At 43.0% G+C, this 25,905-nt stretch overlaps 3 protein-coding genes across 5 annotated transcripts in view; 1 reads left to right on the forward strand and 2 right to left on the reverse strand.

Moving 5' to 3' along the window:
• Nucleotides 1-12,045, forward strand: part of slit2 (slit homolog 2 (Drosophila)) — an 83,819-nt gene extending 71,774 nt beyond the window's left edge. For all 3 annotated transcript variants that reach the window (XM_076030209.1, XM_076030200.1, XM_076030218.1), the window contains 12 exons: nt 1-91; nt 1,301-1,425; nt 1,696-1,793; nt 2,884-3,023; nt 5,549-5,642; nt 6,137-6,274; nt 6,376-6,616; nt 7,080-7,210; nt 7,291-7,445; nt 8,014-8,371; nt 8,452-8,666; nt 10,244-12,045. The exon at nt 1-91 is cut by the window's left edge and continues 73 nt beyond it. In XM_076030209.1, coding sequence (XP_075886324.1) covers nt 1-91; nt 1,301-1,425; nt 1,696-1,793; nt 2,884-3,023; nt 5,549-5,642; nt 6,137-6,274; nt 6,376-6,616; nt 7,080-7,210; nt 7,291-7,445; nt 8,014-8,371; nt 8,452-8,666; nt 10,244-10,500 — 2,043 coding nt within the window. In that variant the 3' untranslated portion in view covers nt 10,501-12,045. The remainder of the gene's footprint in view (nt 92-1,300; nt 1,426-1,695; nt 1,794-2,883; nt 3,024-5,548; nt 5,643-6,136; nt 6,275-6,375; nt 6,617-7,079; nt 7,211-7,290; nt 7,446-8,013; nt 8,372-8,451; nt 8,667-10,243) is intronic.
• Nucleotides 12,046-18,913: 6,868 nt separating this feature from the next.
• LOC142890920 (D(1) dopamine receptor-like) lies at nt 18,914-20,539 on the reverse strand. The gene has a single exon (XM_076030254.1). The coding sequence runs from the start codon at nt 20,323-20,325 to the stop codon at nt 19,027-19,029; it is 1,299 nt and encodes a 432-aa protein (XP_075886369.1). The 5' UTR covers nt 20,326-20,539; the 3' UTR covers nt 18,914-19,026.
• Nucleotides 20,540-22,768: 2,229 nt separating this feature from the next.
• LOC142890902 (uncharacterized) lies at nt 22,769-24,959 on the reverse strand. The gene is made up of 2 exons (XM_076030230.1): nt 24,875-24,959; nt 22,769-24,788 (listed from the first exon to the last, which is right to left on the reverse strand). The coding sequence occupies exons 1-2, from the start codon at nt 24,912-24,914 to the stop codon at nt 23,185-23,187; spliced, it is 1,644 nt and encodes a 547-aa protein (XP_075886345.1). The 5' UTR covers nt 24,915-24,959; the 3' UTR covers nt 22,769-23,184.
• Nucleotides 24,960-25,905: the final 946 nt, after the last annotated feature.

The raw sequence follows: 25,905 nt of genomic DNA on the forward strand, positions 1-25,905 counted from the left end.
AAGGAGCCCGGCATCGCCCGCTGCGCTGGGCCGGGTGACATGGCGGACAAGCTGCTGCTGACCACGCCCTCCAAGAAGTTCACCTGCACAGGTAAACACACACTGACACAGATACACACGCACACGCACACACACACAGAACACTGTCAGTCCTGGTGCCTGCACTTATAAATATATATGTATATGAGCTACACCAACTGAAATACATTTATGTTCCACAAACACACACACACATGCTTCCATCTGATATTACACATGCTTGACGAGGACTCCCAGAGGAGACCACAAGTTGCCGTGCTGAAATCATCTCTGTCCTGACCAACCGCCGTGTGTGTAAACTTCAATTGGAAACTAAACACTTGTGTTTAACTTTTTATTCTTGTGAGGTTCATCTTTCCCCTTATGGAAAAAGGTTCAGGAAAAGATAAACCTCACCCTGTAGGAAAAGAACACAATATATACAAAAGCTTGTTGGAAAATGACACAATGGAAAAACGTTTTCCCAGTCAGACTTGAATAGGAACACGTGTGCTTTTCACAGGACAGCGATGACATTGTCTCAGTCATTTAATCTTTGGTAAAGTCTAAATCCCACATGCTCACAGGCATGTACGTGACTTCTGGAGAACTCGAAAACACTGCCGATGTTGACCTTTAAACTTGATTCTTTCACCTTTGCTGTGATCACATTACTAAAATCTATCTTTAACCTAACCTAACTGACGCACTGTAGAAGTCCTGGGGCCTTGTGGTTTTCTGGTGCCAGGTAAAGTAGCCAATCATATCCCACTTCCTCCCCGTCAGTCCTCTCTCCTTGAGACACGCCCCCAGCCTGGTTTACCCTCATCCTCTGAGTGAAGCGCTTCTCCTCATGTTCACTCCTCATGTCCTCACCAGCGTTGTGTCTTCCAGAAATGGACGTTTTGTTTTGATGTCTTTGTGGAATTCTTGTAGACTTTAGAATTTTTAATGATGCTGCAACAGAAATGAATTTATAATACCGAACACTGCTTAATTCGCAGTTTATAAAGGTTAATAGAATGCATTAGAATTCTCTTTCGTCAGTCAAATTTGTGAAGAACCCTCATGATAATGTCTGCATGTCAGCTTGGTAGTCTAGTTCACTCTTCTCAACTACAAGCAGAGCAAGATAAAATTACGTGTGTGTGCGTTGGTGTGTGCGTTGGTGTGTGTGTGTGTGTGTGTGTGTGTGTGTGTGTGTGTGTGTGTGTGTGTGTGTGTGTGTGTGTGTGCGTGTGTGCGTGCGTGTGTGTGTGCGTGTGATTGTTGCTGCTCTCAGGTCCAGTAGATATAAATATCCAGGCGAAGTGTGAGCCCTGCCTCTCCAACCCCTGCAAGAACGACGGCACCTGCTCCAATGACCCGGTGAACTACTATCGCTGCACCTGCCCCTATGGATTCAAGGTACACTAACACAATCACACACACACACAAATACATTTTCTCAGAGACACATTTTGTTAATAAATGACAACATTTTTTGAGATTTTGAAAAACCTTCTTTTACTTTGATTAGGGCTAAAACAAATTGTAAAGTACAAATCACAAATATAGACTGTACCTAAATTACTGTATGTCTAAAAAGAAAAAAAAAAAAAAAAAAACATAGATGCAAACAACAGCTTTTGATCACCACAAAAAATGCTTTTGTTGTGTTTGTGTTTGCCTTTATAGGGGCAGAACTGTGAGGAGCCAATTCATGCCTGCATCAGCAACCCCTGCCAGAACGGAGGCACCTGCCACCTGAAGGAGGGAGACGGGAGCAACTTTTGGTACAGCAGATCATTAGAAATATTACTAACATCCTACCCATGTGTAAAAGCCTAATAATGGGATAGAGGATTTCACAAAGTATGCTAATAGCTTGTCCTCTGGGAAACTCCATGAGGGTTGTGTAGGTGTAATGCTAAGTGGTTAGAGGGCACTTTTTATTTCAAATTGCCACAAGGCCTGCAATGTCTCCCCCACTTGCCTGAGGACTAAAAGGCATTTTTGCTCCCTTTAGTCTCAATACAACAGCTGGAATATTGCAATTTATGTAAGAAATGTGTTGGGGTTTTTTTGGAATGAAAATTAGATGCATGTAGGATGACAGAAGAGGAAAACTAATTTTTGAACATAGCTTGCGGTCTGTGGATCTCCCTGCATTCACTCCATCAAGGGTGGCGCGGTGCTGCTAATGACAGGTGGTAATTACCGCGCAGAAGGTAAAAAGGCCTCAGGGAGCAGATGTGTCCTCAGCCTGTTCCAGTACCGGGCAGCCGTGCTGCGGGACTCTTTTTTCATTTTATAAGGCTGTTAAGTACGAACATCAGATAAGAAAGTGCCTGTCTGCGCCCTGCGAGCAGTCTTCAACGTCCCACGTGGACAGTTTCCTTCCTCGGATGACCTCCCTGTCCCTCGCCCTTGTCCTCATTTTTACTTGTCTCACTTTTCCGCACCGTCCGTTCCTCTGTGTCATCAGTTCCACTTCTTTATCTGTTTTCTTGTGGTCCTGCACCGCTGCAGTGGTGGAATATTCATGAAAGAAAAAAACATCAGCCGTTGACTATATAATGAGATATTAATTTGGTGGAGTGTTCGCTGCACAAGTGCTCTTTATTAAGCCTATAATGTGCAGGGAATGTGTGCATACCGTAATAAACCTGAGCAGAAGTTAGAGAGTTGAGGCACGCTCACATTAACAGCATAATGAGTCTCTACAGGGAATGTGGAGATAGAGCTGACACTGCTGTTGTTGGCTGCATGCATGGATAGTATGTGTGTGTATGTTTGGCTTGCATGGGCAAAGAGAGTGTGTTAGAGAATTAGTGTTGCTTTTTTCCCTGCTTATATGCTTGTACACTTGTGTGTGATCTTCAGGTGTGTGTGTCCGGAGGGTTTCGAAGGCGACGAATGTGAGATCAACATCGACGACTGCGAGGACAACGACTGCGAGAACAATTCCACCTGTGTCGACGGAATCAACAACTACACCTGCATGTGTTCTCCCGAGTACACAGGTACAACTCTCACCGTCTCCTTTTTGCTCCCCCTCCCAAACCTTCCGCCGTAGCTCGATTGCTCCCATTCCCACTCTGAAATCTCCTGCTGAACTCCGACAGTTTTTTTCATTCATTTCAATAATTCAAGGTTCCATTTGGGTGCCATAGCCATTCTGATTCCTCCACATCAAATAGAAGTGAAGTCGAGACCAAGGCTACTGTCCCAAGCTGCTATAAAAAACAAAAACAAAGAAGAAGACGAGAAAGAAGAAGCGACTACAAGTCGTAAAGAGTTGCTTCTGCTAAAAGAGATTAGCTTCAAGGTTGCGTTAGCATCAGTTTTACCAGAGCTGTATGGCATTTTCACATTTAAAGAGGAACATTAAAACAACTCAGGGAATTTCTCTTTATTTTTTTGTTATATTATTCACTGCAGTGAATAAGTAGCTAACATTGCGACACTGCTGTATAATACAGCTAACCTCTTATGCGAATGGGCTTTAGCATCCTAGCTACACTCTGTTCTGGTCTGAAAAAACTAAAGGTTTGTCCGGTTACTTCAGTCAAAAAAGTCTCCATCCTAAACATTTCTGTGGTCGTTGTACAAGATACAGACAAAAAGTCTGAAGGATTTGCCAAACTATTTTTCTCCACTGTTGTTAACAAAAGTTAACAAGGCAGTCCCCCAAATTTCTGCAATTGCAAGTCAACATCATTTTTCTTTTTCTTTTGATTGTTTGTCATCATGATCCTTGAAATGCGATGCATGTTTTTCATTATTTCAGACGGAAAATAGCTTCTGGCAAATTCAAAATTGCCCCCTTGGTGTTGAACAGGGAAACAACCACTCAAAACGGGTTAAAGCTGCAGAGTTTTCATGTCAACATGTAGCTGAGTGTAAGGAGGAAAAAATAAACTTCTCAATATAAAGAATAGACAGCAGACAAACCGTATTTGCGTCTAAATAACACTGCTTTGTTGCTACTTGTGTGTCTGCTTTTGCACTGTGCTAATCATCTCTGACTGCTAACCTCTGTGGCGCTGTTCTCTTTCCTTCTCTGTGTCTCGCTGTCTCGTGTCTGTTTTTTTTTCCTTGTCTCGCTCTGCTTTCTATCATCTGTCGTCTGTTTTTTTCTTGGCCTTTGTGTCGTTTTGTTTTTTTCCTGCGGTTGCAGCTGCTACCAATGAGGTGGAGAGAGGTTAGTCTGTTCTTCTCTCTGTCCCCGCTGTCCCTCTCTGCTTCTTCCACCCTTCCATCCTTCCCTCATTTCCTGCGCTCTCTCCAGTCTTCCCAGACATTTGATATTCAGCACCAGTGATTGAACATCCTGTATGCAGCCGAGCTCCGTGTCAGCAGTGCATGTCATTGAATGTTTTAACTGTAATTTGCCCCCCTTGCTGCTTTATGCATTTACGTTACTATGACACTAATGACGGGATAAACCATATTGTAATATAAAAGATTACACATCTTGTATATCCTTTGAAGGAGCACATCTGAAATATCTGAAAAATAAAATAGTTTTTTCTTTTTTAAGCTTTAATTCAAGAAAAAGAAAAATCCTAAAATGCATGTTTGGAGAGAGTTACTTCAGAAACGATGCCACGCACTATTTCTTCTAATTGTGGAGTAAATCAAAGTAGTGGTTTAAGAGTTTTGTTTGTGAAATGTTGCTTTAATGACTAATACTTCCTTGTACAAATTCATGGTTAGATATGTTCAAATTGTGTTTTTGTCTAAGCCATAAAAACTTTGCAAACTTGCAAACAAAAGAACAGGAAGTTAATATTCAATACATCAATATTTGCTACTATTGCATTTAAATGTGGAACAAGGCAGAAAATACGCATTTTAACAACTCAAGAGACCTTTAATCTATTTTTACTACACTTCACCAACCTCCTCTGACACACTGAACGTTTTACACAGTCAACGACTGGACACTCGACATGGAAACAAAAAAGTCACCCGATTTTCAGTACCACGCACCACTTTGACCAGTAACAGCTGTGACCGCACTCTCTTGAAGCCATCGTCATGTATGCTCGTCAACTCAAGGAGGACAAAAGAAATGAAAATTATTTCCTAAAAAAAAACACACACACACACAATCTTAAAGAATGAAGTAATGCACAAAGCCTTGCAATTAGCACCAAGAGTAGACCAGAGGCTGCCAGAGGTATTATTTTTATTCCCCAGAGACTCATCAGTTTGGAGTTTCAGGAATGTTGGAATAATACAGGAATACCATCAGGAGTAGTCGCAGGGGTGCGATCATTTATCAGACCACACTGCAGCCCTGGCTGGGAATGAGCCATCTGTCGTCGGTGTGCGAGTGCGGGTGCGTGCAAAACCTGTGGTGAAGTTACGAGCAGCGCCGCGTCTACACACAGTGATGCTCTCTTAAAATTAGACAGGAGGCACAATGAGACAGAGAGAAGAACCTTTGAAATATCTGTCTGTCTTTAACTGCTGTTTTCTTCCTCTTACAATAGTTTGATGCATTGAGTGAATGTTTCTGTGCGTGTGTCTGTTTTCCCAGGGGAACTGTGTGAAGAAAAACTGGACTTCTGTGCCCCAGAGTTGAACCCATGTCAGCATGACTCAAAGTGCATTTTGACCCCCCAGGGATACAAGTGAGTTACATGTACCGCCCCCCCCCCCCCCCCCCCCGCTGCCTCCCCTCCCTTCCCCCCGTCGTCAGACACACACAGTATTTCCATCATCCATCCTTTCCATCATTTTTATTCTTTTGCACAACCCTCACTTCAATTCACACCTCTAAACTTCAGCCTTTGTATTAAGAATTGAATGCTAGTAGAAAAACCTGGTAATAGGCAATATGTTGCTGGTCCAAAATATGTTCCGGTCCTCACAATGCCAAATCTAGAACAACAACAAAAAGACACACACGGCACATAATATTTGTACAATGTTTATTTGGCTTTACATTCATGATTTTACTTGATGATTGTGTTTGACTCCATTTGTGCTATGTCATTTGAGGACCTTCAAGGTGATTTGTGACAGACACAAATTGCTTGCATTCTCCTTCGATTTTATCTTGCCTGCAGGCAGCCAAAATAAAAGCCCTGAAAACTGTGTGTGTGTGTGTGTGTGTGTGTTACAGATGTGAGTGCACGCCAGGCTACGTTGGTGAGCACTGTGAGTCAGACTATAACGACTGTGAGGAAAACAAGTGTCAGAACGGGGGTCAGTGCATCGACGCCATCAACGGATACACTTGTGTCTGTCCTGAGGGATACAGGTAGGGGCCTCTGACCAATCTATCTATCTGTCTGTCTGTCTGTCTGTCCAACGTATCGCTACTGTGCATAATGCCTCAAAGTTCACTCCTGTGTCTTCCAGCGGGCTGTTCTGCGAGTTCTCTCCGCCCATGGTGCTCCCTCGCACCAGCCCGTGCGACAACCACGAGTGCCTGAACGGGGCGCAGTGCGTGGTGGTCGGTACGGACCCCCGCTGCCAGTGTCTGCACGGCTACGAGGGCGATCGCTGCGAGACGCTCGTCTCCGTCAACTTTGTGAGCCGCGAGTCGTACCTGCAGCTGCCCCCCGACCTCCTCTCGCCAGAGACCAACATCAGCCTGCAGGTGGCGCTTTCTGTCCCTTCCCTGAGGCTTTTGCAGCTTAACAACTTTATATTTTGCAATCAGTATTGTTTGTCAGACATGGTGTCCATGTCAAGTTAAATTCAAAGTGCTTGACAAAGCATTTCTGGTAAAATTGAATGATATTAATTAACAACATCAAATTAATTAAGTATTAATTTACAATCATGAAATTACCGTCTGTTTCACAAAACTTTACCTAACACAAAGTCATCATTCATAAACAAATCTATGCACTGTGGAGAGACAGGCCTTTTTTAACATGCACTGTCTGCACAGAATGAACACTGTTTTTAAAAAACAACTGTTGGATGGAGAATATCTGTCGCTCTTGGCATGAAGCAGTTTGTTTTTTCTGCTTTCCAGGAAAAGCTGTTGCGTCCTTGCTGTAATTTCTTGCCTCAGACTGAGCAGAGATCATACAAACATCCCGCTGTGTTTTCAGATTGCCACGGACGAGGACAGTGGGGTGTTGCTGTACAAGGGGGACAATGATCACATCGCCATGGAGCTGTACAGGGGTCGCCTCCGAGTCAGCTACGACACAGGCTCCTACCCTCCGTCAGCCATCTACAGGTACCTGCAGCCGGAGGTCTTGTGTCTCGATGGATGAGTGGCCGTAGTCTGACTCCCCCTCTGTTCTCCGCCCCTCGCAGCGTGGAGACGGTGAACGACGGGAGCTTCCACGCTGTGGAGTTGGTGGCGTCAGACCAGACATTGTCTCTCTCCATCGATGGCGGGACGCCAAAGTCCATCAACTCCATCAGCAAGCAGTCCACGCTCAACATAGACTCCCCACTTTACCTGGGAGGTGAGGATCCAGTCTCAGTGTGTGTGTGTGTGTTTCATTCTGGGTTGGTGGATTTTCAAATGGATGAGTGGAAGAACTCTCTGACAGAGGACACGTGTCCTTCCAGCTGTCTGACGTCATTGGTTTGGCATTCATACACTGTACATAGTATACAGTGGTGGAAAAAGGTTTTTGGACACTTGATGCAATTGTGAGGTACTGCATTACAGTGGTTCTCAACTGGTGGGGTCTAAGGACCCACGTTTTTTTCCTTATCATGAAGTCGCGTCCCAAATTTATTTCACAGCACTTAAATTTATTCTACATAAATAAAAAACACTAGCACACTTTGTGTCTCATGAATAAATATTGAAATTGTAGTATTGAATTGTATGTCCTGAAAAACATTTTCTCCATAAACACATACATTTTGAAATAAAAAAAAGAGAAACTGCTCAAGAAGTTGCGACCCAATCAAAACAGCTCTGCGACCTACCTTTAGGTCGTGACCCACCAGTTGAGAAACGCTCACGTTTTGACATTTTGATTGTCCTCACCGCTATTCTTCTCCCTCTGCCTCCCCTACCAGGTATGCCGGAACGCGCCTCGGCCACGGGCGGCCTCTCCTCCCTGCAGCACGGCTCCGGAGGACGGAACGGCACCAGCTTCCACGGCTGCCTGCGCAACCTGTACATCAACGGGAAGCTGCAGGACCTGGCGGCTGGACTGAGGCCGCCCGGGACAGTGGGCCCCGCCACAGCACAGAGCACCAGCAGACAGTGGCTGGGCCAGGGGGTGGAGCCAGGCTGCCAGCCCTGCCAGAGGGGGGCCTGCGTTCAGGGCGACTGCCACCCGACGGGCCATCGCGGCTTCACCTGCACCTGCCACCCCGGCTGGACGGGGGCGCTGTGTGACCAGCAGGTCAACAACGCCTGCGACGGAAACAAGTGAGCGCCGTTCCGCGTCTCGCCGTGTGGGTTTTTTGTTTTTGTGGTTTCTTCATTCGCCTCAACGCTCCTCCCCTCAGGTGCATTCATGGAACCTGCCTTCCCATCAACTCCTACTCCTACTCCTGCCGCTGCCAGCCCGGCTTCTCCGGCGTCCTGTGCGACGAGCAGGACCAGGACGCCGCCAACCCCTGCAGCCTGTTCCGCTGCAAACACGGGAAGTGTCGAGTGTCGGGCCTCGGCAAGGCCTATTGTGAGTGCTTCAGCGGATACACAGGAGAGTCATGTGACAGAGGTGAGAAAAAAAGACTCAACTAGTGGCGCTTTAACCACTTGACATTTCAAAAAGGTGCAATAAAACATTTGTTTATGTCAGCATGATGTAGATAACTGTAAATAATCCAACTGTTCATAACATGTAATTTTCCTTCTCTTTTGCACTACTTTTTGTTGCTGTAATGATTAATTACTCTCTTCACTTTGTCTATGTGGCCTAATGTGTAGATCCAGGGCTGAATACTAATATTAAGAAACGGCAGGCTTTTTTAATCTTCCCTGCGTCGCTGTATGTTGTCAGCATGTTGTTTCTAACAGTACTTCAAATGTCTGCATTAACACTTCTAACAACTTCTAACTGCTTTTTTAACTTAGAATCTCCTGAGCTTCCTCTTAACCCCTCGCAGGGGATTACTCAGGTGAGACCGCCTGCTCACTCACTGTTTTCCACTTTTTTCTCGCCAAGTTTTTTACATTTTTTTTAATCATTCATCATGAACACATCCATCAACTTTCTTTCCAGTTCATCACATCAAAAATCACAACAAATTATCCAAAAATGTAACATTTAGAGATTTTTTTAAAAATCAGATTACTTTAAGTGAGGATGTCAGACACAAATCTAAAACATCAACTACACAATTACAACCCACTACAAATGCCATACTGCAAAGCGTTTTCCCTTTAATCCTACAAATATAAAAGCAACTGAACTTTAAAAACCATCTCTTTAAATGTCAGAAGTCTCACTGCATTTTTTCTCCTGTAAAGGTCCCTTATTTTACTTGATTTTTTTCAAACAATACGTGCAGAGGGATAAGTATCTTTTTCTGGGGACCTTTTTCTGGGGCATGTCTCTGCTGAGAATGAGACCTTGTGTCTCAATGCAAGTATATGTGCAAATAAAGATTCAATTAATACAAATATTAATTAAATCCTATATTTTAAATAAGCATTGAAATCTTTGAAGCTCAATTACCGGATAAAAAATATAAAGATCAGAATGGGTGGGAAGCGGATGGGTACAATACAGGACCTTCAAAATTTCAGCAGGATGGTATAAGTTGGAAAGAAAGCGCAGTGAGCAGTTTACCAGCTGTGGTGTGAGGGGAAAATCACAAAACCCTAAACATATCCACGTTGTGTGCTGCTGTAGAGATGTGGTGGTACAGTATGGCTGTCTCCTAACAAGTGCATCTTTTTTTTAACCCTGACTAATCCCATTGCGATTATTAATCTCTTGAAAAGGTGCCTTGGGACGCAGAAAAAGTGGACATTCTCTGAATGAAAATATAAATGCTTATTTTATTCAAGCAAAAGCATACAAATGCATTTTCTATTCCATTTCATGTCAACAGATCCATTTAAATCGAACACCTTGGGACTTTAACTTCGGCTCTAAACCTAGAACGCGTTGCCCATTGTAACTTTTTCCTTTGGGGTTTTTTCAGTCTACATTCTGTGATAAGTTGACATAGTGTTGTGTTATTTTCCCCCCCTGAGCTCCACGCTGTCCTCGCAGTCTTGTGGCTTCAACTGAGCAGCTGAGAGTGGGGATTGTTTCTAACCCCTCTGTTCCCCTGCTCACGCCCACAGAGGTGGCCTGCCGAGGGGAACGGGTCCGAGATTTCTACCAGAGACAGCAAGGCTACGCGGCGTGCCAAACCCAGGAGAAGGTCTCCCGTCTAGAGTGTCGGGGCAGCTGCCCGGGGGGAACAGAAGGACAGGGCACCTGCTGCACCCCCCTCCGCAGCAAACGCAGGAAATATACCTTCCAGTGCACTGACGGCTCCTCTTTTGTTCAGGAGGTGGAGAAAGTGGTCAAGTGTGGCTGTACAAAGTGTTCCTCATAAAAACAAAACAAAAAAGAAAAGCCGAGAGACAACCCACCCTCTGCAGATTCTCTCCCTCTCAGATATGTTCTGTGTTCCCACCCTTCCGTCCCAGTTATCCATGGGGCCAATCGCTCCCTCCACAACCCAGCTACCACCCCTGCTTTTCAAATAACCCTTGAAAACAAGAGAAACAACTAAATTAGAGTTTCCTTTTTTGTCAGTGATGGACTGATGATTGATGCTTCCTCGGTGGGATGTTCGAAATGTATAGTAAAGTACAAAAAAACAGACTTATTTTTTATTATGAAGTGGAGAAAAAGACAAAAAAACAGACACACGAACACGAGTTGACTTTTTCTTTGCTTATTTTTTTGTTTTTCGTTGATCATGATGACTCCCGACGGTGCGCCGCACTGTCGCTTCCTGCAGAGGACTTCCCGGTCACCGACGACTCGCCCACCTCCCTGCGCAACTTCCTGCTTCCTGTCTGTGAGTTGTGTGTTTTAGGGAAGTAACCTTTACTGGTAGTAACACAAACTCACCACTTGGAGGAGTTCACGGCGGCTTGGGAGACTGAGTGCAGTAGCCACGACGCATCAAATCCTTTCGATCCTGCGAATGAAGTGGATTTACAGGATCCTACACACAGCTTCTGGTATTTCTTTTTTCTTTTTTTTCTTTTTTTTACATCTACGACTGGGTAACAAATAAACACACATACACATACACACACATAGAAATGCACTCTCCTGTAGATCCCATACATATTTCCTTCCAGGTTAAATACACTACTCTTTGCGTATCTACCCCGTGTCATGAACAACAAGTATTTATTGTATCATAAATACCTGTACTTATTCAGTAGAACCCCTATGTATCAATCTGATTCTTTTAATATATATTAATTTATATTTGTCCTTATTTTTGTATTAAAAAAACGCATAATCTGTCAAGATAGCGAAACTAACAAAATTGTGTCCTTTATTTTGCTTGAAGAGAAGTTGTTTTGTTTTGTTCCTTCCTTGATCACTGAAACTATTGTGCTTGCCAGAGACTTTAGTTACATTTTAATCTGCAAATGTGACGTGAAGACATTGTATATTTTTGTCGCGTTTCCTGAGAGTTTGTACTGTGCCATTACCAGAAGATCTTTATATTAGAGTATAAATGTATAGATAATTTCCCTACCAATGTATTTCACACACAAATCTTGTGAGTAGCATTGACCCTAGAGGATGCTTAGAACTGTTTTTACCTTTTTAACAAATTTATGCTTAAAGAATACTGTGACTTTTTTCTAAATGAAACTACTTTGCTAGCCCCTCGGTCTCTCTGACGTTAACATGTTGCTGCTAAGTTTTTGTACCGTAGACTTGGATCCTGATCTGTATGTTAAATAGAACTTCCTGCTCCTACTGTACCGGGGCACCTTGTGTAACAGATAAATATGTCCCCACACCTTTACACATGTGCATTGTGCTTTATATGCCCTCTCTTCTCCATCCCCAGACTAATGTCAGTTCCCTGACTGATGTTTGTTTATTAAACACAATATTTACCTCACACTTCTTACCTTTGATTTTTTTTTTTTTTTAATCGCCTAAAAAGAATACGAAACCCAAAACTTTTATTTTGAACCATTTATCTCCACAAGCCAGGCATTCACTTTTATAACAACAACAAACACAGAGGATTATCTATGTTTAATCCCATAAGCACTGCCCTGCCGCTATTCCCACTCGTGAGCTAAACATAAATTTGGAAAATTAGGCCTTTCCCCAAAAATCTATGAATTATCTAAAAATTTACAACATCCCCAAAATGCCATCCAATTTTTTTTTATATATATATATATATATATATATATGTCTTCACTAAGGTAAATCTGTGTTCATCCAGGGACAGGTAAATTGCAATGTTTCAGCGGAACAATATAGTGTTTTCTCCTTAGATTTATCTCACATTAATAAAAACAAAACAAAATCTTTGGTGCCACGCAAAGCATGACAGAGAGGTTATATAGGATTGCATTGAATCATGCAAACAGTGAAATATGTACCAGAAATAATTATCCCAAAGCCATAAATACATTCAGTTATAAGGTTGAGAAGGAAATCTGTAATTCTATTTAAGTATTTGAATGTGTATTAGTATTTAGCCATTGTAATTGTCTATCGTTACCGATCCTTTTTCTCCCACTCATTCAAGGTCAGATTGAAAACTCAACAGGGTGTTTCAGGCTTCTTTCTCATCAGCAACACTGTCCAGCTCCTCCTGAGAGACACCAAAGTTCTCCCAGGCCAGCCGGGATGAGTAATCCCTCCACTGAGACCTGGGCCTACCCCGAGGCCGTGCTCCACATAGATGTGCCCGTGAGATTTCTAAGTCGAAGATCGCAGAGACGTCCTGATCGTATACGCCCGAACCACTTTAGTTCTGCATCAAGGCCTGTTTTGTGCCTGTTTTGTGCCTGTTCTGAGAAATCAGGCACATTCCTAGCGTTGGCTGTACCTCAAGACCTTGCCCGTGGAATATTAAAAACACAATCCAAGGCAGAAGGCCGCCTTGGCAAAGTTCAACAGCAACAGACAACATACTTGACTTTGTGCTGAGCCTGTAATGGTCCATTACGCCAGACCCACTGCCCTCATTCCTGCATCATCCTCTTCTGAACCCCCTGAGGAACATCGTAAGCCTTCACCGAATTCTCAAGTACGTCTGGTCCGAACGTTCAAACGCCGAGGCTGCCCCCTGCAGGCACGAGAGGGTAAAGAGCTGCTCCACTGTATTACCTGTCCAGGGCGAAGGTATTGTTCTTCCTCGCTACACTGGCATTGTCCCAGACCTCGACATAACACTGCAAAGACGTGTGAGCCATGGCGGAGCAACAATTCCCAAAGTCTTTAGCGACGAAGAGGGAAAAAAAAATCACCCAACTGAAACTCTGGCATCTAAACTAATCAGAGACCTCTGAGATGGCAGGGTTCAGAAGATCCTCAAAGGGCTGCTTCCACTATCAGACTACATCACAGTTCTGCATTCGCAGTTGGTCTTCTTCAGCACAGACTGCTTTGAATCCAGCCTCTCTCTGAGATTATCTAATATCTTCAAAAAATGTATTTCTCCAGCTTTCTCTGTGACTGTCTGTGACCTCCCTGAACTCCTATCAAGGGGTTATTGGGTGTGATCATGAATCTTTGGATGAAAGAAAATAGCACAATAAAAGCCCCAAGCCTCGGTTCATCAATAAAGTATCGCACATGGTCAGAGTAAAGAGGTTAGCGTACAGCTGGCACATTCAAGATTCAAGATATTTTATTGCCATTATACAAGCATAACAAAATTTTGAGGAGTCTTTCGGCTCTCACACAGGGGAGAAAGAAATGAAAAAATACAACTATATCCATCCATCCATCCATTTATCCATCCATTTTCCATACCCGCTTCTTCCGAGCTCAGGGTCACAGGGGTCTGCTGGAGCCTATCCCAGCTGTCATAGGGCGAAGGCAGGGTGAAGCCTGGATAAGTCGCCAATTCATCGCAGGGCCAAATATAACTATATATGTGATAGAAATATAGCACATAAAATAAATATACATGCAATAGAAATATAGCTCACAAAATAAGTTAAGAATAAGATATAGAATATGACAGATATAAAACACCTCTATATTTACAGAAATGAAATGAAATAATTCACAGCGTAATATTTCAGTGGATAAAGTTCACGTAAATTGAAAACTTGCATGAACTTACTCCCCATATAAAGATTAAAATCTAAGAATGAGCTGGTACATGAAAACCTAGAAACAGTTTGACAAGCGAGCACTAGGAGATTCTGAGGCAGTCTGACTGGATGTGTGCCAAGGTACTGTATTGGTTGTTCCCACACTTTCGCTCTCCTCCAAAGACCAGTGGTCAATTAGCGATCAGGTGGGGGCTGAAGAGGAAGAGGAAGAGCAGGGAGGCTGCATGCTGCTAGTCTGGGGTGGAAGGAGCGGAGGAAGATTAGCTGTTTTTTCCTTTTTGAACAAAGAACCGTTATTTCTTGTTTGTTTTTCTTGTCTTGGTTTGTTGTTTTAAGTTGGAGACAACTGGTATTTCTGTTGTGTTTTTTTCTTAGCTAGTGAGGGAGGTGCAGAGTGTGACGGCACCCAACTTTAGCTAGCCCAATGCTTACCTCTCTTTCGGTCTTTTTGCCCTGACTTTGAACCTCTTTTTTTGGTTCATTACTTTTGGGAAACAATTTTCTTCTCTTTTTTTTTTTTACCCAGCATCCAAACTATTAATTATACCTCCGTTTCCCGTGTGGCGTCCTCCATATATTATGGTGTCATTGAGCCTAGATGTATTATTCATGCAATTTTATGAGGCTGTAACACTGGAAGGGATGCCCATCCGAAAATTGCTTTGTAGCTCAGCCCTGCGTTCTCGTCAATATGCTGAGTAATGGACTGCACTGTCAAGCCCATGGTTTCGATCGTTCGCATTTTAATTTCGATTGATCGTTCAAGTGGCGATGATCAAAGCATTTTTATAGTGTCGGTCAAATGATGTTTGTGTCATATATTGTGTAATACCGCCATCTTCTGGTGGGATCTGCAAATTGAACTACTTGGTGGACTAACGAGAAAGTGGGGAAATTGTCCACGAAATAGTGATGGCTCTATTGGATCCTTGTTTGCCCAGTGGTTAAAGCAGTACACATTCAGTTGTGCATGTGAACGTATGTTATTGTGTAGATGAAATGCAAAAACACAAGTTGTTTTTTTTTATTAGTGTTAAATTGCTCCTCTAAGTCTTTGGCCTGCTGTCCAAGACTGGAAGGAAGCTCCACTAGAGGGCAGCATGGTAAGTGAGGGCTTTGATTTTCAAAAAAATAATCTTCACCGGCGAGTACAAGAATCAAAAACATATAATGATGGATTCCAGGGTGCAAAAGCCTAAAGAGATTATTTCACCTGACCGCTACTGGCAATATGCATGAAAAGGAAATTATTCTAATTTTATCATCTTACAAGCACTTCATGTCAATATCATGCATAATATTAGCTAATGAAAAAACGGAACACATTTCTTTTTCATAACATTATGTAACTAAAGACACACATATGTACTTTTTACTTCAAGTCATTCCAATAGATCCCACTATTCTTGGCACCTCAGACAGACGCAGCGGTGTCCTAGACAATACACTAAAGTAACATCTTTTCTTTCCCCTAGATTTTACTTTCTTTTTGCCATTTAGAAGGACATTTCAGAAAAGTAAGATTTATAACATGACTGCAGTTTTCTGTTTACATGTTTCTGTCTGATCCATTTTAGGGATTTAGACAGACAGAGATAACCTCTAATAATTTAAGCGCTTTACGCCGCAGCGTAAATGTGATGTGGCAGCCAGCTGGGCTTGCACAGCTGCACCGCACATGTGGCTGTCAGCAGGACATATTCACATCTTATCACAGCTTATTTTATGGACGCTTGTGACTTTCACATGTGTTTTCCCTCCTCCTCGAAGTTCCATAATGTCAACACTTCAGAGCGGCCCCACTCACTGTCACTGTCTTGGCTTGCCCACAGGGGATGAACTGGGAAGTGAAGTGAAGAAGTAAAACTGTCAGAACTTAGTTGTCTCCTTAAGCAGTTCATAATGTGCTGTCATGTGGAATAATGTCTGCTTTCAGGTCAAATGTAAAACATAAATGCCTTCACTTGTTTTCCAGATCTCTTTTGCGTGCAGCATCACATGGATGAGTGGTTTTTGTGCAACTGTGATCATGTGGCAAGAAGGTCAAAGGGCAAAAAGTGAGTTGAAATCTCACACATGACACACGAGAATGAACACAGTTAATCCATTCTGTAATCCCAAAACACCAATTTTAGATACGCAACATGATGGTAGCAGGCTGATGTTTGTAAAAGGTTGAAATTGTTTACGTAACACATTTCACATCTTCACCACTTGTTCTGGTAATTTCTTTTCGATTTCCTGTTTTAGTTTTGACTACTTTTCCCCTCTTCTAATGGAAGTCTTCCAAAATCAGTGGTTGTTTATATTGTTATTCTATGTCAAGGAAGTGATCAAAAAATGTACATATAACATACAATTTCACATTACTATCATTACGGAATCATTATATGCAAAAATACTGGAAGAAGGATATATATTGCATGGAATAATGAAACTACTCTGTTAAAATGTACTTTGCTTCTCTGCAATCAATACCAGTAATCCATAGAAGAATATTATATTTGCATACCATTTTGATGGAAAAATTATAGGTATACTAAATAATTTGTTTGTAGAAACTGGACCAATTTTGGTTGTATGTGAATTACGAGTAACGGGTGGATGGTTGGATGGTCGGGTGAATGAATGAAAAGGAATTTTGATCATTCTATTTTTTTTCCATTTCCAGTACAAAGTATTTTCTGTTGTTTTGATGGGAGAGTAAATTTATGTTAGAAAACATAAACTTGGCTATAAAGTGTTTTAATATAGCCTGCAAATGAACAACTCAAACATATCTTTGACGAACTAGTTATACTTAATCTCACTCAATGCTGCAGCCTCGCTAAATGTGAGAAGCAATTTTTCAAATTGTGCATGAGTTTTGTTTTATTTAACATCTTTGGTATGGTGACAGTTTATACAGACAGCCGGAGAAGCATACAGCTGTATGTAGGTTACACGCCCATTACTTCTTAAACACCATAAGGCTTCACACTCTTCCCCCTGGTTTTTTTCTTTTCACACCTACATTATTCAATATTAACAGTGGGATAGACGAGTTAACAGAGTCTAAAAGCTGCACAAATATGCAGCAACACTGCAGCTGCTGCATTCACTACAGTGTTTACCATACTTTAAAAAAAATACTTGTAATCAATAATGTAACATCATGTGTCATCAACATTATAACAGTAACCTGAATCTAGTTAAATTTAGCCTAACATATAAGTATAAACCGAGAAAACTATTTGCTGTAGTATGTAGTATGTCTTTTAAAACAGAACATGTTGGCATAGTAAAAATCAAAACAAAATCTAAATATTTTTAAATAAACAACCAGGATGGTCAATAACCCCTGATTATAATACGTATCCCTAATAAAGCTTGGCTATCAAGAGATAGGAGTATTACAACAAATAAAACAATTATATTTTTTAACTTACAAAACAAACTTGGTGAATAACAGCCCCATCTTAGCACTAATGTCAGTCTTTAAGTAGACAATTTGGTTCAAAGACTTTGATTTTTTCTTTTTTTTTTTAAATGCCTTTTCCTAATTTAATTCAATACAAAAGTGATACTACCCTCTGAAGGTTGTTACAACAATGGCAAACAGCAACAAAAAAAATGCCTGGCAAGATGAAATCGGCTCTTTTAAGGCTTTTGGCTCCTTGAGTAACCTCAAAGTCAAAGTTTATATTTAGCAAAGACATTAATTATTTTTTAGTAGTTTTAAGAAAGTTCACCATACAGCAGGTCAGGAGATGGCGGCTGCTCCAACTGCATCAGCCCCGCTGCCCAAACAGCATCTGGTGTTTTTGAGGGTTGTCAGCGTAAAAGCCTTTGTGTTCTCACCCGGCCGGGGCATCTTTCACAGGAACAACCTTTACAAATTATTCATGTTTGTTTCTTCCAGGGGTAGCGGAAGAGGGGGGGAACTGAGTGCACCGTGCATTCACAGAGATGCACAGCTGACGGTGCTAATGTGAGCTAGTTACATAATCCCATTTCTACACATTCGTGGACATCCTGACCTCTCATGTCTCTGTTGTTTGCTGGGGCCTGAAAGAACAGCTCAGAGCAAAAATATCCATCCTCAGTGCTTGCAGTGATTTTGACAGCCCCTGAAAAGGTGAAATTTTTCTGGCTGCTTAATTTGCTGTAAGCAAAGCAAAAGTATCCAACAGTGTAAAAATCCATATTAAAACCTGCGGGAATTTGGCCCATGTGTTGTTTGCCTAGACAAACAATTTAGGATAAAGTGCAGATATGGGCTCATTTGAAAATGTAAAATTAAAAATATATATATGAACCCATCCATCCATCCTCTATTACTGCTTACCCCTGCACACAGAGTTGCGTGGGTCTGCTGGACCCTATTCCAGCTGTCAAGAGGCGCAGGCAGGGTTACACCCTGGACAAGTCCACCAGTTCGTCGCAGGGCCATATAGAAAGACAAACATACAACCTTTCACACTCACTACATACAAGTTAGAGTTCCCAATCTACCTCACATGCATGTTTTTGGACTGTTGGAGGAAGCCGAAGTATAAAAAATATATTTTTTCTGTCAAAATACCTAACAATAAAACAGCTGCCTTAAAGCTATCACAATATCCATGTCCATCAAAAACAATCCCAAAGAAAAATATATTATCAACCGTCTCATATTTCGCTTAAACTGTCTCAGGCACAGTGAACATATTCACTGTCATCACTCGGTCACATTTTCTTTGCGCGCTTGGTCCCCGAAATGACCGCATTCGTCTCCTTTCACCCGGAAACCGAGCATCTCCTGGAAGCGGTCTCGCTCAAACAGGTATGTGCGTCAGTCTGTCCCGGTCGCTCGCCTCCTCGGTGTCCGTCGCCTGCTCCGACCTCGTCGCCCCCCTGTGGTGCATCACGGTCACCGTGGTGTTGCCGCTGTCCTCGCTGCCCCTGGTCCTCACGGCGCTCAGCCTTAGGTCCAGCGGGCCGTCCTGCCTCACCTGTCCCGCCGCCTCGTTGCTCGCCACCGCCGCGCCCGCCGCCGTCTCGGCGCAGCCTCCCCCGCCCGTCCGGCGCAGCAGGCGCACGAAGGCCTCCCTGAAGTCCGCGTTGAACGCGTAGATGACCGGGTTGAGGGACGAGTTGATCCAGCCGATCCACACGAACACATCGAAGGTCTTCTCGCTGACGCAGTACGGACCTGGCCGGACCTCTGGCTCCTCCGGTCCTGGACAGAAGGGCAGAGCGCAGTTGAGGACAAAGAAGGGCAGCCAGCAGCAGACAAACACACCCATGATGACGCTCAGGGTCTTGAGCACTTTGGTCTCCTTCCTGATGGAGATCCTGAGTTCCCTTTGCGGGCAGAAGGCAGACTGCCTCGAGTGCGGCTGAGAGTCGGCGCCCATTTCTGCGCACGTGCTACAAAAGTGGCTTGAGTCCCGGTCCGAGCGCGAGCTCTGCGCGCGCTCGGCCGCCCGCTCCAGGGAGGCGATCACCCGGATCTGCGTCTGTGCGATGCGGTATATGCGGGTGTAGGTGACGATCATGATGGCCACCGGGATGTAGAAGCTGATGACCGACGACGAGATGGCGTAGGTGCGGCTCAGGCTCGAGTCGCAGCGCCACGCGACGTGCGCGCGGTCCGCCTCGGAGCGGTGCCACCTCAGCTGCACGGGCACGAAGGAGATGACCGCGGACACGGTCCAAGTGGCGCCGACCATGACGCAAGCAAGCCTCCGGTTCATGCTCCTCTCGTAGCGGAACGGGCTGGAGATGGCCCAGTACCTGTCCAGGCTGATGACGCACAGATTGAGGATGGACGCCGTGGAGCACATGATGTCGCAGGCCAGCCACGTCTCGCAGAAGCCGCCGAACGGCCAGAAGCCGACCACCTCAGCCACGGCTTTCCAGGGCATGACCAGCAAGGCCACGAGGAGGTCGGAAAGAGCCAGCGACGCGATGAAGACGTTGGTCACTTTGGCGCGCAGGTGCCGGTAGCGGAAAACGGCGGCGCACACCGTCAAGTTGCCCAAGAGCGTCCAGACGATGAGCAGCGCTAGGACGCAGCCCGTGACGGCCCGGCGTGCGAGATGTTCCTCCGTCGAGCCGGTGGTGTTGTTCATGGTCCGATCCTGCGCTCGGCCGGGAAGTCAGACTGGGTATCCATTGGGAAACTGGCAGCGAGAGAGAGACAGAGAGACAGAGAGAGAGAGAGAGAGCGGACGACGTCCTGCTCCACTTGGACTGATCTCACTCTGGCTGCTCTGGGCGCAGAGTGAACTCAGCCTGGTCCTCTCTGCTGCCTGGGCTGACGGATATCATGCCAAGCCTCGGTGAATGAATGGCCAGTGTGATGTGCCCTGAAACGGCATTACTTTATTTTACTTTGTTTCTCGTTTATTTAAAAATAAATAAATAAATAAATGAAAAAGATTATGTTTGAAATCACTTTGTCATGTGGGTCATTTGGCAGCACTGTAACAGACATTAAATGACCTTTTATGACCCTTGAGCTCATTTGTTTTGTTTTGTTTTTGTTAGTGATCCTAAAATTATGTATAACATAAACAGTTTTCTCTGGTGGATGATGCTCCAGTCTTTTCCAGTTCTCTCTCTATGACACTGACAGAAATGCACAGAGAAAAAACTTGGATGACATGAAGTTTTCACTTTGAGCTTCATTCACAGGAGCTCAACATTTGGACCTATAAATGTGTATTTCACTTGAGCATTTTTGTGTGCAATCCACGAGAAAGTGGTGATGTGATGCTATAAATGCATCTTTTCCATTGTGGACCGTTGGTGCCATCATTTTTATAACAGTCTGTATTCATATGCACACTCACCAAGAGCAGTTTTTGTTTGGTGTACCATTTTAAAGCTATTAATTGTTACTACATAGAAAAGCAAATTGCAAAGGTTTTTTGGTTCAATAAAATCAGTTAAAATTAAAATAAAAATTAAAAAAAAAAATTAAAAAAAGTTTTTTTTTTTACAGATATATTACACATATAATATTAGGTAGTTTTATTTAAATAAGGTGTGTTTGATACTGTTTGACCAGTTTGGTCCAGGTTAAGTTTGATTTATCATAGGTGGTAATAGAATAGAATATAATAAATTAGAATACACAAATCAAAATAACATTGTTTGCAGTATATTTTCCGACCTGTAGATGCCAAATGTTATGCATCGGGCCTTAAACTTCATTTTGACATCATAGATTAGTGTCCTACTTAACGCTCTCTGCTGTATTTTTCTAAATTCCTCAACAGGATTAAACAAAAAAAAAAAAAATCAGTTTTTTTCAACAGTTTGCTTCTAGTCAGTGGTTGCAATGTGATCCTCTATATCCTGTGTGGATAACTATAAAAGGAAAAATTTTCAACTACACAGATTCAACTGACAATCAGAGAGTGTGTGCACATGTAGTTGGCACTTTGTAGCTCTCTGTCTTTTAAGTCCTCCCTTGGGTTAAGGGCTGCTCTCGTACAGTTCTTATGAAAACAGGTTATCTGGGTCAGAGAGGAAGCACCTGAAAACACCCTGACATGGATTAAATCACTCATCTTGAATTCCCATCGATCCAGTTAGCACACTCTTCAGAGGATAATGTCATAACAGAACACATCCTCATAACCCCCCACGTAACTTTGCCCTTTAATATAGTCAAAACTGCTGAGAAGTTGTATCTCACAGTACAAGGTATTAATAAAGGTATTGACTATTATCATATTTTTATACATAGACGTATTTACTATTACCATACTGGGTCAAGCCTGGAGGCACATTATTTACTATCAGTGTGTAGTTGTTTGCTCATTGTTGTGTGTTGTTGATCTTTAATTCCGGACCCTAATTCATGTACAGGGATGATAGAAATGTTTTGAAAAATTAACTAATCGGACTGTTTTTAATCTAATTGATATATGCGTTATGTTACATATTTGTGGCATGAAAAAGCATTTACAAATACGGGCCATCAAGCATTTAAGCACACCTGTGAATGCTCACTTGTCAATGCGAACCTGATGACACAGTATGCGAATCGCGTTGTTCACGGAGAATAAAGATTAAGTAAATGCGGACCTGTCAGTGTGCAGAGGATTTTCTTTTCCAACATATCTGGGGTTTTAAGGCTCTATAGTCTCTATTCACAACACTGTCAGTGACGCTGAATTAGTACTGGTAAATAATGGATTAAAGGTATTTTTACTGCATTTGAAAGTCATTATGCTAAACTAAGATACAGAGCACTTTGTTCTCAGCTTTGGGATTATTTTTTTGTTTAACCCTAAATACGATATATGTGTTCTCCCTCAAAAACATTTTTCATTCCCTTTACTTAGAGCATTATTAATGTGACATCTTTCTGTGACAGAGCACTTTTATCTAAAATACACACACACACACACACACACACACACACACACACACACACACACACACACACACACACTTGGGACATTCTGCTGCTGTGGATAAAGCCATACTCTATGTGGGAACAGAACCAGATGGCACAGCTGAAGATGAATCATGACAGAAGGATGGTGAACCATCACTACATCACTGGAGCATCATTTGAACTTTATTCATGACAACACATTGTTTGAAAACAGATTTGGATGACGGGCACTGACAGCCATCCACAAGCAGAGTGCAGGGAGAAGATAATCAGATTATCTCCTCCATTTTTGAGAGTTTGTGTTATTTTGGTGCATTTGCTGATTGAGGACACGCTGGTATTAAGTCCATTTGTTGAAATGAAAATGCTTCAGAAAGACCCTTTGTTTCATTTGACTATGAGATAATAATCAAATCTCATCATTAATTTGGTAATAAGTAAAAAATAAAAATCACAACATATTGTGTCATACAAATTGTACTAATGATTTTCGTTGTGGTTGTGCTTCTAAAACAAATAGTTACATAAGCATATTTTTACTATTTCCTATTTATTTGGAATAAACAGAGTAGAGGTGTTATTGTATACTGCAGGCAGCTCCAACTTTCTCCAAAGCTGCATTTAGGCCCATCAGTCCCATTTCCTGCACGTACCCCGCCACAGTTTTTAGGGTGCTCTGTCTCCCTGCAGACCCCTTCATGACGATCTTGTTGCTTGCCATCGAATACTGTCTGTCACACTCTGATTTTGACACACGCATTCTTTTGTCACACCTCTCCCTGCGAGGCTCCAGCTGCCTCATGAGTTTTTCCTCACTTGTTTTTTGCTGCTCTATTTTCATCCTGACCTGCTTGAGCTCCTGCTGGAGGGCCGTGGTTCTTCTCTTCTCCGTTCTTATGTTCTCCAGCTGTATGGCTCTCTCCCGGTGGTTCTCCTCTCTCTCCTGCCTGAGCAAGTTCTCCAGGAGCTTCCTTCTCTCTTCCTCCACCCAACTCTGCTCCTCTAGGCTGTGGCTGAGCTTCTCCAGCTCCATCTGCAGAGCTTCTCTCTTCCGTTCCTCCCTCTGCCTGATCGCCTGCTCCCTCTGCATTTGCTGAATGTCCCTTTCCCTCTCCCTCTTTTCATTTTCCACTTTATCCTGTTGGTTCCTCTCCTCCATTATTCTCCTTATTTGGTCCTCGTGCACAACCTGCTCCTCCAGCATTTTAGTCACTTTGTCCAGCTTTTCTTGGAGAGCTTGTCTTTTGTCCTCTTCCTCCCTGAGTATCTCCATCATTCTCACCATCTCTTGTATTCTCCTCTCCTTTTCCACCTCGTCGTTCTCTTCCAGCATTTGCCTGAAGTTCTCCTCGCGTTGTCTTGCCAGGCTCTCCACTTTAGCCTTTTCCAACTCATAGTTTCTCCGCAGCTCCTCAATGTCCTTCCGGCTTTGTTGCATCACTAGCCCCAACTGTTTTTCGTAAGATTCTTTAATTTCAGCCTCTAGTTGCTTTTTTGCCAGGTCCTCCTTTTCACCAATCGGTCTACAATCCTCCTGCTGCTCTCCCGCAAGATCGTCCTCCGCTTTCTGCAACATGCGGATGCTGTAACAAGTGCCTCCATTTCCTTGTATCAAATGATCTACCAGCGAGATAAGCTCCGACACTTGATCTCTGCTTTTAGGGCTCTTGTTATTGAAGATGCAGTACCTGCCCTCACATGCGTCTACTAGTTGAGCTAGATCTGTGCATTTGTCGAGCATACACTGCTTCACCGAGTCGTCCTCTTCCAGAAGATCTCCGTGGGTGAAAAGCACCACAGAAAATCTTAAAGCGTGGGGCCCCATTGCTAATTTGATCTGCCGCACCACCTCTTTGTCCTCTTGAGTGAACCTCCCGATTTGAATAACCAGGAGGAAAGCATGGGGTCCCGGGTAAAGGAGGCTAACGCTCCTTCTCAGTTCTTTGCGCACCTCTTGTGGATCCGGCTGGGCGTCCAGAAGACCCATAGTGTTCAGAAGTGTCAGGTTCCGTCCACGGAATTCTCCATTCACCCTGCGACAACGTGGCGTGACATGAGAACCATTGGCCCTTGTCTCAAAGGCTTTGCGGCCCAGGATGGTGTTGGCAGTGGAGCTTTTTCCACTGCTGGTTTTCCCCAGCAAAACCAACCTAATTTCAGAGGAAAAGGACGGCTTTTTGCCTGAATTAAGAGAAAAAGATTGGAGAGAGAGATTATTACTTTTTTAAAAAGCCATTTGATGAGAAAAGACCCCAATAGAACCCTACCTGTAGTCACAAAGGGAAGTTGTTTGTTGGAGGATGACATGTTCAGGTCACCTTTCACCCTATATTAGGAAGAGAGGGAGGCAGTATAGGGCTATTTAAGTCTCAACATGATGGGTGTGTTCTGAGAAATGATCAAAGCCTCTGAACTCTAAATCGTTACTATCACCTTGTTTACAGATCAGTCTGAGAAAAGTGGTCTCCAATAGTCTGTCTCTGGTGAGCATATCTTATCCCAGAACAAACTCCAACCCAGCGGTCATGGTCCACTGAAAACAGGAAACAGGCTAAGACGGGAATAGTCTGGGGATAAATTAGAGTGAACAAAGGGGTAGTTCATCCAAAAATGTTTCACCAAACCACCACAGATTAATGCATTTCCTATTCCTTAATTTGTGGAATATTGTTTCCTTTTGTATTGTGAAATGCATCAGAATCAGCACTTCCCCCACCCTCCGCTCCCTGCACTTTTTCATAAGTAATTTAATCATTTTTTTCTTATTTTTGACCTATTAGCACAAGTGTGTGAAATAAAACAATTAAAATAATTTTCAATATCTCTTGACAAACTTGTGTTTTGACATAGTCTTTATCTTAAAAGTGACATGAGTGGTTTTCCGGCAGCCACAGTCAATAAACTAGAAATCTTTTGACCCGGCACAATCAATCATGTGCTTTTCCATCCGCCTGCTCTCGTACTCTGCATTTTATTCTCTTACCGCACTTTTGATTAGAATCAAATATTAGGTCCTACTTTAAAAAATAATGAGAACAATAGTGCACCGTTACATATTTATTCAGATAATCTTCTTAAGCATGAAATAGATCAATGTATTGTCTGTAGCTATGTTTGCATTTTGCAACACATTACATCATCAGAGTTACATAACAGCAAAGTAATACACGAGGCCTGTTTAATGAAAAACATTGCAGTTTTTTGTCTTTGCAGTCTCTCACCTAAATCCATTGTGGAGGTTGTAATTAAACAAAGCTATTTGACTTCTCCCTGCTGATCTGCATTATGAGCTGCATGT

The sequence above is a fragment of the Nelusetta ayraudi genome, unplaced genomic scaffold (genome assembly GCF_046127955.1).
Source record: "Nelusetta ayraudi isolate G7.1 ecotype Tasmania unplaced genomic scaffold, CSIRO-AGI_Nayr_v1 ptg000004l, whole genome shotgun sequence".
NCBI classification, from domain to species: Eukaryota; Metazoa; Chordata; class Actinopteri; order Tetraodontiformes; family Monacanthidae; genus Nelusetta; species Nelusetta ayraudi.